We start from the raw sequence: 12773 nt of genomic DNA, 5'->3' as shown, positions 1-12773 counted from the left end.
AGAGGCCGACGGGCACCCCGACCCGCCCCACCGCGCTTCCGCTCTTCTGGCGCACACCTATGGCCGACCCCTCCCCCTCCTCTCCTCCCGGGATTCCATTTCCCCCGCCCCTAGTTCCACTCCGTTTCTTACGTCAGTCTCAGGGTTTTCCTTTCCCCTGACGGCATTTTCCCCCGCCGCGTCCATTGGTTGAGACCCTGAGCCAATAGGAGGAGACACACCCTTCCCCCCCCCTTACCCTTACATACTAACTCTCTGTGCAGGGTTGGCGCGGTGCGGGCAGGTTCCCTGCTCCCGAGGGAGGGGGCGTGGACTTCGAGAAGAAGGCGGGGAACAGCGAAGGGGGAGGGAAGCGCTCCAGCACCAGGTGGCTCCGGGCTAATCCCGTAAATTCGCGAAGAGGAACTCATGCTGATTTCTAAAGAGGAAGGGCAACCGCGGCTCAAAAGTACTCCAAAGGGGGGGTGGAAGCGACGGGTGTTTAAAGAGGACAATGAGCCGAACTGCAGGGCAGCCCTTACACGAGAGACTCTCGGCACCGAATGCAGAAGGGGGAGGAAGGGCAAAGTAGCCTTGTTTTTCACATCAGTTCCTTCCTTTAGCAGTTCACGCAGAGCAGCCGTCGTTCTGCCTCCATTTCAATTTGCGAAAGGGACCCTTGTGTGTATCTGTTGTCTGACACTCCCTCATCAGCACAAGCACCCCAGTAATTAAATAGAGAGAGGCTTATGTATATAGGCATAAGCACACACAGAGAAAGAGATGCGCTCAAAGCAGTGCAAGCCTCTCAATGCCCCCACATCCCACACAGGAAGCAGGAAAAGAGCCACGTCCACTAGCCTCTCCTTAACTCAGAAGGAAGCACACAAAAGCAGCCGCCGTGTATAGCCGCCCCCTTTGGTGACCCATACAGGAAACCTCACCCGAGACCCGTCCAGGAAACAGAGGGCCCACCCCCGCCCTCCTCATCCTATCAGCCTTTCAGCCACGGGACGCCGAGAGTCCCCTCATGTCTCAAAGGAGGCAGCTGGCGGTTCTCTCAGCCGTCCACCCACAGGAAATGAGAGAACCATCACGTTGGCCTTCAGCATTTCCCACAGGAAACACAAAGCTCCCTACAAAAGATCGCCGCTTTAGCACCTTTCACACGATTGTTAACCATTTCGGCAGAGCTCGAGCGAGTTGCGGCCCTGCGCTTATTTGTTCAGAAGTCTATTACGCTGAGCTCAGTAGATCACTGAGAGCCGTGGTAAATGGGTTTAGGATAGCCAGTTCGTTACTTTACAAAGAGTCCTGCCTCGCAACTCTTCCTTCCGTTGATTTTCCCATGATTTTGTGAAAGGGATCGCTTGCTTCCCTCTTTACGGAGAAAAACAAAATGTATTTGCGTAAATTATTGAAGCTTCAAACAAATCAATACAGGGTTTTGATTTTTGCAAACACATTATCTTTTCATTTCATTCTGAATTCACACTGGCAATTATTTCCTTTGGCAGCACCATTTCCTAGAGTAACGATGGGAACAAGTTGCTGGACTGCAGCTCCCATCATTCCACACCTTCAGGTAAACTGCCGAGGCAAATGCCGGAATTCATGATCATCTGGAAAGCTACACTTTCCCAACTACTCATATGCCAAGTATGATAAAAAAGATCTCCTCACCCTCTCAGGCGGTAGCAGTGAATGTGAACTTCTGGGACACTTTATTGTCGGTTGAAATGACATGGGGTTTTTTATATCAATACAGTACATGTGTTTCGTGATGCTGTGCATATTATTGGAAATTAATAATCTGGTTAATACTGCTAATTCGAGATTGTGTTAAACATATTATTTAACTCTTATTTTAGTTCCCTTTTATATTAATACTGTACATGGAAGAGATAAAATGTTCTCATGCACTGGCTTACATTTGATCTGAAATATTTACGATGGGAATATAAAGCGGCATCTGTGATAATCTACAAGGAGTGGAAGATAAAAGCAAAAAAATGCACAATTACTGGACCTACTAAGATTTAAAATGTGGAAAGCAACTTTATAAGTAATATAGTCTTCCTACAGAACATCACCTCCTTCACGGATTGCTGCCTTGTCGTGGTGAAGGGGCTCGAGTAACTCAGGGAAGCTTTGGGCTATGCTTAACAGGGGACAGCCAAGACAGACAAGTCATAGTGGAGAGTTCTGACTAAATGCAATCTACCTGGAGCAGGAGCTGGCAAGCCACTCCAGTATCTTTGCCAAGAAAACTCCATGGACAGAAACAAAAGGCTAAAATATATGACACTGGAAGATGAGCCCCTCAGGTCAGAAGGTGTCCAACATGCTACTGAGGAAGAGCAGAGGACAAGGACAAGTAGCTCCACAGCTAATGAAGTGGTTTGACCAAAGCTGAAAGGATGCTCAGCTGCGGACGCACCTGGAAGTGAAAGAAAAGTCTGATGCTGCAAAGAAAAATATTGCATAGGAACCTGGAATGTAAGATGTATGAACCTTGGTAAGCTGGATGTGGAAAAACAGGAGATGGCAAGAATAAACATTGACATCCTGGGCATCAGTGAACTAAAATGGACGGGAATGGGTGAATTCAATTCAGACGATTATCACATTTACTATTGTGGGAAAGAAACCTGTACAAGAATTGGAGAACCCCTCATAGTCAACAAAAGAGTGGGAAAAGCTGAACTGGGATATAATCTCAAAAATGATGGAATGATTTAAATACAAATCCAAGATAGACCTTTCTACATCACAGTCATCCAAGTTTATGCACCAACCACCAATGCTGGAGAGGCTGAAATGGACCAACTCTATGAAGATTTACAACACCTTCTAGAACTGACACCAAAGAAAGATGTTCTTCTCATTCTAGGGGATTGGAATCCCAAAATAGGGAGTCAAGAGATAAAAGGAACAACAGGTAAGTTTGGCCTTGGAGTTCAAAACACAAGAGGCGACTCTACACATGGAAATCACCAGACGGGAAATACTGACATCAGATTGATTATGTTCTCTGCATAAGCCAAAAATGGAGAATACAGTCAGAAAAAACAAGACCTGGAGCTGATTGTGGCTCTGATCATCAGCTTCCTATAGTTAAACTCAAGCTTAAACTGAAGAAAGTAGGAAAAACCACGGGGCTAGTCAGGTATAATCTAAACCAAGTCCCTTATGAATACAGAGTGGAAGTGAAGAACAGATTTAAGGAACTAGATTTGGTGGAGAGAGTGCCTGAATAACCATGGATGGAGGCTCGTAACATTGTACAGGAGGCAACAACAAAACCTATCCCAAAGAAAAGTGAATACAAGAAAGCAAAGTGGCTGTACAATAAGGCCTTAAAAATAGCAGAGAGGAGAAGGGAAATAAAAGGGAAGGGATATAGGGAATGTTACAAAAAATTGAATGCTGACTTCCAAAGAATAGTAAGGAGAGACAAGAGGGCCTTCTTAAACAGTGGAAAGAAACAGAGGGAAATAGAAAGCGAAAAACCAGAGATCTATTAAAGAAAATTGGAGATATGTGCAAAGATGGACATGATAAAGGACAAAAATGGTAGGGACCTTACAGAAGTAGAAAATATCAAGAAGAGGTGGCAAGAATACACGGAGGTAATAAACCAGAAAGATCTGGATGTCCCGGACAACCCAAATAGTGTGGTTGCTGACCTTGAGCTAGACATCCTGGAGAGTTAAGTCAAGTGGGCCTTTGAAAGCATGGCTAACAACAAGGCCACTGGAGGTGATGGCATTCCAGTTGAACTATTTAAAATCTTAAAAGATGACGCTGTTAAGGTGCTGCATTCAATATGCCAGCATATTTGGAAAACTCAGCAGTGGCCAGAGGATTGGAAAAGATCAGTCTACATCACAATCCCAAAGAAGGGCAGTGCCAAAGGATGCTCCAACTACCATATAATTGCACTTATTTCACGCGCTAGCAAAGTTATGCTCAAAATCCTACAAGGTAGGCTTCAGCAGTATGTGGACCAAGAACTCCCAGAAGTACAAGCTGGATTTCAAAGGGACAGAGGAACTAGAGACCACATTGCTAAGATGTGCTGAAGAAAGCCAGAGAGTTCCAGAGAAATATCTACTTCAACTTCATTGACTATGCAAAAGCCTTTGACTGTGTGGACCACAGCAAACTATGGCAAGTCCTTAAAGAAATGGGACTGCCTGACCACCTCATCTATCTTCTGAGAAACCTATACATGGGATAGGAAGCAACAGTTAGAACTGAATATGGAACAACTGATTGGTTCAAAATTGGGAACGGAATACAAGGCTGTATATTGTCCCCCAGCTTATTTAACTTATATGCAGAATACATCATTGTCTTGCAAAGACTGGGCTAACGTGTGAGTTCCAGAATCCTGCCTGTCTGTGTTTTTGCAGAAGAATTGTGTGGGTCAGGCATTCTGGCGTGCAAAGACTAGACTTAAGGTGTGACTGGTCCAGACTCCAGTCTCTGTGTTAAACATGCTTTAAAATTGGCTTCGTTGAAAAAAATATATTTCAAAAGTGCTTTTAAAACTGTTCCCTGCCTCCCCCCTCCTTTCCTGAACTTGTTCTTGACCTAAGAAAAAAAAGAAAATATCCCCCTCTAGTGGAAATGTGGAACAGCAGCTTCCCATTAGTTTCCCATTAGTTTCCCATTAGACGGAAAACAGCAGATGCGGATTAAATGGTTTTCAATGCATTCCTATGGGAAATGCAGATTCGACCTACAAACTTTTCGACTTACAAACTGCCTTCCAATACGCATTAAGTTTGTAAGTTGAAACCCCACTGTATCAACAATCTCAGGTGTGCAGACAATACAACTCTAATGGCAGAAAGTAAGGAAGAATTAAAGAACCTCTTAATGAGGGTGAAAGAGGAGAGCACAAAAATGGTCTAAGCTCAACATCAAAAAAACTAAAATCATGGCCACTGGTCCCATCACCTCCTGGCAAATAGTAGGGGAAGATATGAAGGCAATGACAGATTTTACTTTCTTGGGCTCCATGATCACTGCAGATGGGGACAGCAGCCACAAAATTAAAAGATGCCAGCTTCTTGGGAGGAAAGCGATGACAACAGCATCTTAAAAAGCAGAGACATCACCTTGCCGACAAAGGTCCACATAGTCAAAGCTATAGTTTTTCCAGTCATGATGTATGGAAGTGAGAGCTGGACCATAAAGAAGGCTGACCACCGAAGAATTGATGCTATTGAATTGTGGTGCTGGAAGAGACTCTCGAGAGTCCCCTGGACTGCAAAGAAAACAAACCTATCCATTCTAAAGGAAATCAACCCTGAGTGCTCACTGGAAGGACAGATCCTGAAGCTGAGGCTCCAATACTTTGGCCATCTCATGAGAAGACAAGACTCCCTGGAAAAGACCTGATGTTGGGAAAGTGTGAAGGCAAGAGGAGAAGGGGACGACAGAGGACATGATGGTTGGACAGTGTCACTGAAGCTACCAACATGAATTTGACCCAACTCTGGGAGGCAGTGGAAGACAGGAGGGCCTGGTGTGTTCTGGTCCATGGGGTCATGGAGAGTTGGACATGACTTAATGACTAAACAACAAAATAGAACATCACTACAGATAAAATGTTGCATGCATCTTAGGACATCACATCACTGCCCCCTTACTTATTTAGCCATTTAATGACAAAGCTGCCACTAAGTGACAAAGGCTGCATGCTAAAGAAGATACTTACAAGAACAATTATCCCATTTCAGATTTCATGTGCTTGACAGGCTGCCAAAGCCAGAGAGTAAGGTACTATTTGTTACAAGTAACCCCAAAACTTTTTTGACCAGTCAGAATATTTGGAATGAGTTTGGGATACCATCACAATTTTTTTAAAATCATTTGTAGCCATTTCTAAATTGGCTGCCATGCTGATGGAAAATATATTTCACTACTGGACAAACTGGTGGAGCTGAAGGACAAGCAAATTGCTCCAGAAGCTGACTATATGGGGAAGGTGGAAAGCAAGAATCCAATATAAAACCACTTCTTTGTACCCCTCATTTTCTGCTGCAGACTGGATACTCATTTCAAAGGAAGGCAAACTGGTGACTTCATCCAGACTCAGTAAAAGGCTGAAGTGGGAGCAAGGCCTCAAAATGCAAAATCATTTTTTAAAATTCCCAATTTTGTTTCAGGACACAAGCACACATGTCCCCAACAAAGCACTCTTCACCATGCAAACCCAGCATTCAGGGACTCTTGTCTTGTACTCCCAACATTGCAAATTCATTTGCATTTTCCAGGATTCTCTTTTTGATTCATCCACATAGACCCCTCCACATTTTCATCTGCCCAAATGTCACCCCAAACGCCTCCTGACCTTTTTAAACTGCTCTCTGCTGCTTCTCCCTTATACAGGTCATCTACACTCTCCCACTCCCGAATCAGATGATCCCACTGCTCCCTTATCCTATCCATCCCAGTTGTTTGTTCTGTTGGATCAACCTGCCTGCTTTTGCTCTGTACCAGATTGCCCTCATGCAACCCGATGCAGGGCAAAGCCTTTATCTTTATGAGTTTGAAGTGCTGGAGCTTTCTTTTTATTTTCAGTCTAGTATGCTTTGAAGTGAACAGCTGACTTTCACTTTCCCACAACCTTTACTTCTCAAGAATCCTTTTGGGTCCACACAGGGCCTAAGCTTTGGAGATAAAACCATAAGGCATTCTGATACCAATATTTAATTTTAAAGCAATTCTAGACAATTGTTATTGGCCCATCTGCAGATGCTGAACAAGGTACCAGGAGCCATAGCCCTGACTCTACATTTTGCAAAAACTGGATGTATCTTACTTTGGAAATATGTTCTACTGAATAGCTTCATCAATACTCCCCTCTGCCAAGGCTACCAAGTATTATGGTTACCAAGTATTAATTCTAAGCTAAAGTACTAATCCTTTATTTCAGAGGAAAAGCATGATGGTGATTCCACCAAGTGTGATATATAATTGACGTGCAAAAACATTTGGTGTACAGTCCTACACAGTAAATGCAATGTCTCTCTGCACAATTCAGAATTGAGCTGAATAAACTGAGGTACTGTACATGTGTAGGTAGCACTTGGTAGTGTTAGGAGACACTTTATGGTCCTGCATCCTTCTGAACACTGACTGAATATGAGATTTAGAAAACTAGACATTTCATGCACCTGTCAGAAATAACTTTTGGTCATTCTGACTCAGTAAAAGTTTAGGCCTACAATTATAAAAGGCTTCTCCTGCCTCTGATCAACTTTCTTTGCTGTTGATTCACCTTATCTTTCAAAAGAATACATTTGCCAGTGGAGGGCAAGGACTGAATTGGCAGCTGCAGCTATTAAGACAACATCCCCAACATACAGTAGCTATTAAGACAATATAGTATTACATACCCAAACTTAGTGGGATTTGGGCTGAGGCTGTAACACAGCAATGGAACTGTGAAAATACATACTCATAACCATATTCTTCTCTGTCACTAGAGCCTTACAACATATTTCAGAAAAACTGGAACATTTTGACACAACCTTGCTTTATGTAGTTGTGGATAAAATGAAAAACAAGTGTGGAATTTTGAATTTTTAATGTTAAAAATGTTGGCTGTCCAAATTCACAGGGTTTACCAGGTCAATCAGTAACCTATTTTAAAATTATAAAATGCTTTAGAAATGTTTTATTATTGTTCACAATTTTTCATTTTGGAAGGATGCATGCAATAACTACTTTTAAAAGTGAGCAATATTATCTACAAGGAATTGTATTTTGTTTAATAAAATATCCCTTGACAGAACTACATCTATGTGGGCCAGTTTCATCACTTCAGCAAGAATTGTGTGCAGTAAGATTTCATCGTAACACTCTTTTAACTGGAGCCAATCCTACAGTAGAAACACTTTTCAGCTGTTAGAGCACGCAGGGAATAAACCTTTGGCTCAAACCCTCCCTAACTGTAGCCTGAGTAGGGTAATATACTGTAATTGGTTTTCCACATTTGCCAAGAATCTGTTTCCTCTTATCATCCACAATATTTAACACAGGGGCTGTAATAGGTCCAAAAATAATAAAATCTGTCCCAAGAATAGAAGTAATAGATCCATAACATGCTGCTTTTTGTCATGGTCTTGGCTTTGTTAAAGCCTGCTAGTAGTTTTTATTACCAAATGATGTGGTTTCTTTCATGCACAGCAAACCTAGTAAAGACAATTCATCAGCTACTTACATAGTACCGACATGGATTATTTACAGACCAAGACTTCAGTGCCACAATAAAACAAAATTAGTATAGTATACTGTTAATAATGTTACTATGTAGTCAAAAGAGAAACCACTCTTTTTTTAACCACTAGGAAATGAACTGTATAGGAACATATGGACTTAAGCCTTCTTTTGAGAGGTCACTTATCGATATTTCTCTGTATGTCACAATATTTACATAACTCCTTAAGTATGCTTTAATACTTTCTTTTTAATGGCTGAAATCCAGTTTTTTTGGCATAGTAAATTACACTAAAGTAGACCTAATGAATCAATGGAGATTTGGTGAGTCAACTCCTCCAGTTCAATTGATTCAAATAGGTCTACTCTCATTTAAATTTATTTTAGCATAGCAAGTTACAACTAAAGTAGGTCTAGTTGAATTAATGGAACTTACAGAGAAGTTGACTCACAAAATCCCCATTGACTAATTAGGTCTACTCTAGTGCAATATACTATGTCAAGCAACTGGATTTCAGCCAGTATTTTGTCATTGTTTCTGAACTGATTTGAGTTTTCAATAAATAACCAAAATGGGTGATTTGGGAAGACTTTTAATAGAACATGGCAAGACCTAGTTTTATGTAAACTTCTACAGAATCTATGTGTAAATGGGACTTTTGAAACATTATTATTTACAACTACGGAAAATGCCTGGTGACTTCTGAGGCCATGGTCTTTAAAGCTTCATACACTCAAATTTTTCCAGCGATAATCTAAATTGCTGCACTGGCTTCCTATAAAATTAATTAAATTAGGAAGTTTCCATGCAATAGCAGAGAGAAGACTGTGATTGAATTCATCATTATCTTGCTGTGGGAATGGCAAATATATGCACAGCAGGTCTCCCTTGCAGTGTCATACAAATTCTTTATTACAGCCAAATGTATTTTCAGCACCTACAAGCTCTCTTAACATCAATGAACCACTTTCATTTTATCTTTTATATTGATCTGAATATGAAGTGAAACAATAGCTTCAACATAGTTAAGTCTCTTGCATCTTTAATAGGTAAGCAGAGAATTGGTCCCATCACAGTGGCTTAAATCCTTTTGTTTAGTACTGTATAAGAAAATTAATAACATTTAGTCCATTCTTAACCAGAAAAGAAACCATCCCTCCTTTGATTTTTGGGGATGCGCACACATGTACCAAGCCAGTGTGTGTGCATATCCCCAAGAATCAGGGAAGGGAAATCTTCGCTAGCTAGGAATGGACCACATGAACATTCTTATGCTGAGCAACAGAGCTTCACCCAGTAAAATACGAATCTTCTGCATGTACATTTTTTCAGGGTTTAAATAGTCTATGACTATTACGATGGTTGAAGGATTCTACAGTAATTGTAGAAATCATTCTTTTTACTTTTGCACAACTACATCAAGCAGTGAATTGGTCATATGGGAACATCACACAAAGGTAATTTTTGTACATACATGAACATAAAAACATCCATATGTAACCATACTGAAGTGGCAAAGTAATATTAAAATGAAATAGAAATGGTTTCTGAATCCAAGATCAGGGTAAGCAAAACGTGAAGCACTTCTGTAGATGTGGTGAGCAGTACCAGACCTATGTATTCAACGAAGTTTCAAACGGCCCTAATTGGTATTATAGTTGTAGTTTGCTGCCATATGACTACCTAGATTAGGAATGCACAAGAACTGGCTATTTTTACCTTTGTGAAATTTCAAAGCTATTACTAGGGTACTTGTTTGCTGTAACAACCAGAGACAAGGACTAAGAAATCTTAGGTTCAAATCCAAATCCAGCAAGCAAGCTCACTAAGTGGCTGTGGACCAGCAACTATTTCCCTTACACTTTACCCACCCCTGATGTAGAGTGATCTGCCTGACTTTGTTTGAGAAAGAGTGGAATATAAAAAGTCACAGATAAAATATTTCATTGGAAAGAAATCTAGGTTGTGCTTAGTTCACACACACTCTCTTATTATTATTCATACTCAAATGGGCTTTACTTTCCTGAGGGATTGATGTTGTAAGAGAAGAAAACCTAGAAAAAGTGTATCATGTCCCGTAATTTGCAGCAACAATCTATTTGCAGAAGTTACAAGCTGTCATAATGAAACAAAAAAATTTCATAGATGTCTGGAACATCTATGAAATTAAATGAGAATGGAGCAAAATAGATAGTTTCTCAATCAAGTATAGTAGCCAGAGGTGAAACAGACATTTATTTTTTAAACCAGAATTATGATTTTCTTTTAGGTTGGACTTTTTAGGCCCTTTCCTACAAATCACGTGTAAGATAGCATAAGTAGAGCAGGACATCTCTGACAATATCCCAGGCAAATCTCCCTCATAACGTTACTATAAAAAGTAAAGTGTTAATTTAGACTTGCAGAAAGGACGATACTAAACAATGTAATAAACAAATAACTGCATAATGTATTTAGTTATTGTTTACCCATCAAGGCACCCAAAGTTAAGAGGTGAAGGATGGAAATATCTTGATGTTTTTATCAGGTCATACTTCCCTCCTTAGATTCTAAACTCAACTCAGAAATGAATTAATTTTTAAAAGCTGCAAAAGATGGATTCAAGGAATAACTGTCTCTCTTAGTCTGAGCCCTATTAATATTCTATACTTGAATATACTGGTAAACAGGAATCTGGTTTGCAGTACTATAAACTAATTCATTAGAAGCACAGGGAAAATGAAAATAAAATCACCATGTGGATTACAACATTAAAATATTTCCAATTTTGGCTTTTATCAGGATTTTCAATCTGGCAGTTTTATTGTCACACCCCCTTCACAACAGACAAGATGCTTACCATATTAAGATTACATGTTGTCAACCAAAAAGAAAAGAAAAAAAACAAGTTTACACAGTCACTGTACATCTAAATTGAAAAACTGTCCTTGATGAAAGTATACCTAGAAATGAAGAAGCAAATAAAAACTTTAAAGAGTACTGTCTTCATAATGTGTCATTTTATGAGTTTCATCGTTTCCTGTATTTTTTACTCATTATAATATGTTTTAACCTATATAATTAAGGCAAACAGCTATATTCATTTCTGAAGAGGTGCTGTGGGAAGTTGTGAACAAACAGCAAACATTTGGCATTAAAATAGGTAATGCATATGTAGCTTCTAGTAATAATATACATAAAGCATTTTGGACTCTAGAATAATGACAAGAGGGCGAACATGCTAATATGTCAATAAGGTTTAAAATTCAGCATCTAAGCAATTTCTAATAATGTTTTTGTAATTCCAAGCTCTAAACGTATAGAATGTATGCAAATGCATTGAAGAATTATAGCTTGGCAAATACACCCAAGCAGGTTGTTAAACTATATATACAGAAAGTAAATGATAAATACAGAATTAAGAGTCCATCTGCTTTTCTTCAGAGCCTTGCAAATGATCAAAAATTGAGGACAGTTCTACAATATTAAACATTAGGTAGCCACTGTAGTTGGGCAACCTAACTACTCAAACTGATTAAAATACTCAGATGACTTTGTAGTGTTTAATACAGTTTGTAGTCAAGGGCACAAGACAACATTTAACAAAAATAATCACATCAACTGACTTAGAAATCAAATGGAAATATAGATATGAATACAATCTCCAAAACCTGTCTTTAAGTGAACATTAACCATTTATTCAAAGTTTTACAAGAATTTGAAGAATAAAGTCTTCTGCAACATGATACCATCTTACAATAATTTCATGTCGTAGTTGAAACTGAGTGGGAGAGGGTGAAACAAGTTAGTAGGCTCCATCAGGCAGCTAAGAAGTAAAAATAGGTTCAACAGCAGCCTCCACCAGCCTGTTGTCCTCCCTGATTGCCTGCAAGTGTTGCGTTGGTAGCAGCGTGCTGAGGACCAATTTTAATGCCATTTGCCTGAAATAACAAAAGTTGAATGCACATTACTATTTTGAAACACTGCCACAGGCTACAACATTTGAAAGTAGTTAACTGATTTCTGATTTATGAACAGCTAAACTAGTTGTCTCATTTTCATGATAATCAAGCTGTAGGGGGAAAATCCTATTAAAAACACTTCTGGTTGCAATTAAGGAAATGACATCAAGGGTAGGACTTTTGTTACATTACTTCAATTTTTCATTGCTTCTGTAAAAGAGAAGTTAGTAATTTATCACTGCCACTATGAATGTATACAGCATAGGCAACACACAGATTCAAACTGTTTTATAAAGGTAGAAATCATTAATACTCCTAATAAACTGTTGCTCCTAACAGCAGACAGTTCAGGTTTCCATTGGTCTCACACAGCAAAACATTTTACTCTTTTGAATGCATTTCTTTCTATGTTGAGTCAGCTGTACAGGCTAAGGGCATACAAGTGTTCTGTGTCATCAATAATTTCTGTGATCCCCAAAGACATGGCAAGTTGCCAAGAACCACACACAGAGTAGCTCTTTCATTCATCAAACTCACACTTATATCTTAACCCTCACTCCCTCAAGTGGATTTTACCTAAAATACAACAGTTTAAGAAAAGTAATACAGTAGCT

At 39.8% G+C, this 12773-nt stretch overlaps 1 protein-coding gene across 1 annotated transcript in view; it reads right to left on the bottom strand.

The window, feature by feature from the left end:
- Positions 1–10427: 10427 nt before the first annotated feature.
- Positions 10428–12773, bottom strand: part of RAB2A (RAB2A, member RAS oncogene family) — a 71952-nt gene continuing 69606 nt past the window's right edge. Inside the window, exon 8 of the mRNA XM_020811545.3 lies at positions 10428–12138. Coding sequence (XP_020667204.1) covers positions 12043–12138 — 96 coding nt within the window. The 3' untranslated portion in view covers positions 10428–12042. The remainder of the gene's footprint in view (positions 12139–12773) is intronic.

Source organism: Pogona vitticeps, chromosome 4 (genome assembly GCF_051106095.1).
Source record: "Pogona vitticeps strain Pit_001003342236 chromosome 4, PviZW2.1, whole genome shotgun sequence".
Taxonomy (NCBI): Eukaryota; Metazoa; Chordata; class Lepidosauria; order Squamata; family Agamidae; genus Pogona; species Pogona vitticeps.
The sequence above is the reverse complement of the archived record's forward strand: the minus strand, read 5'-3'. Positions and strand labels throughout refer to the sequence as shown.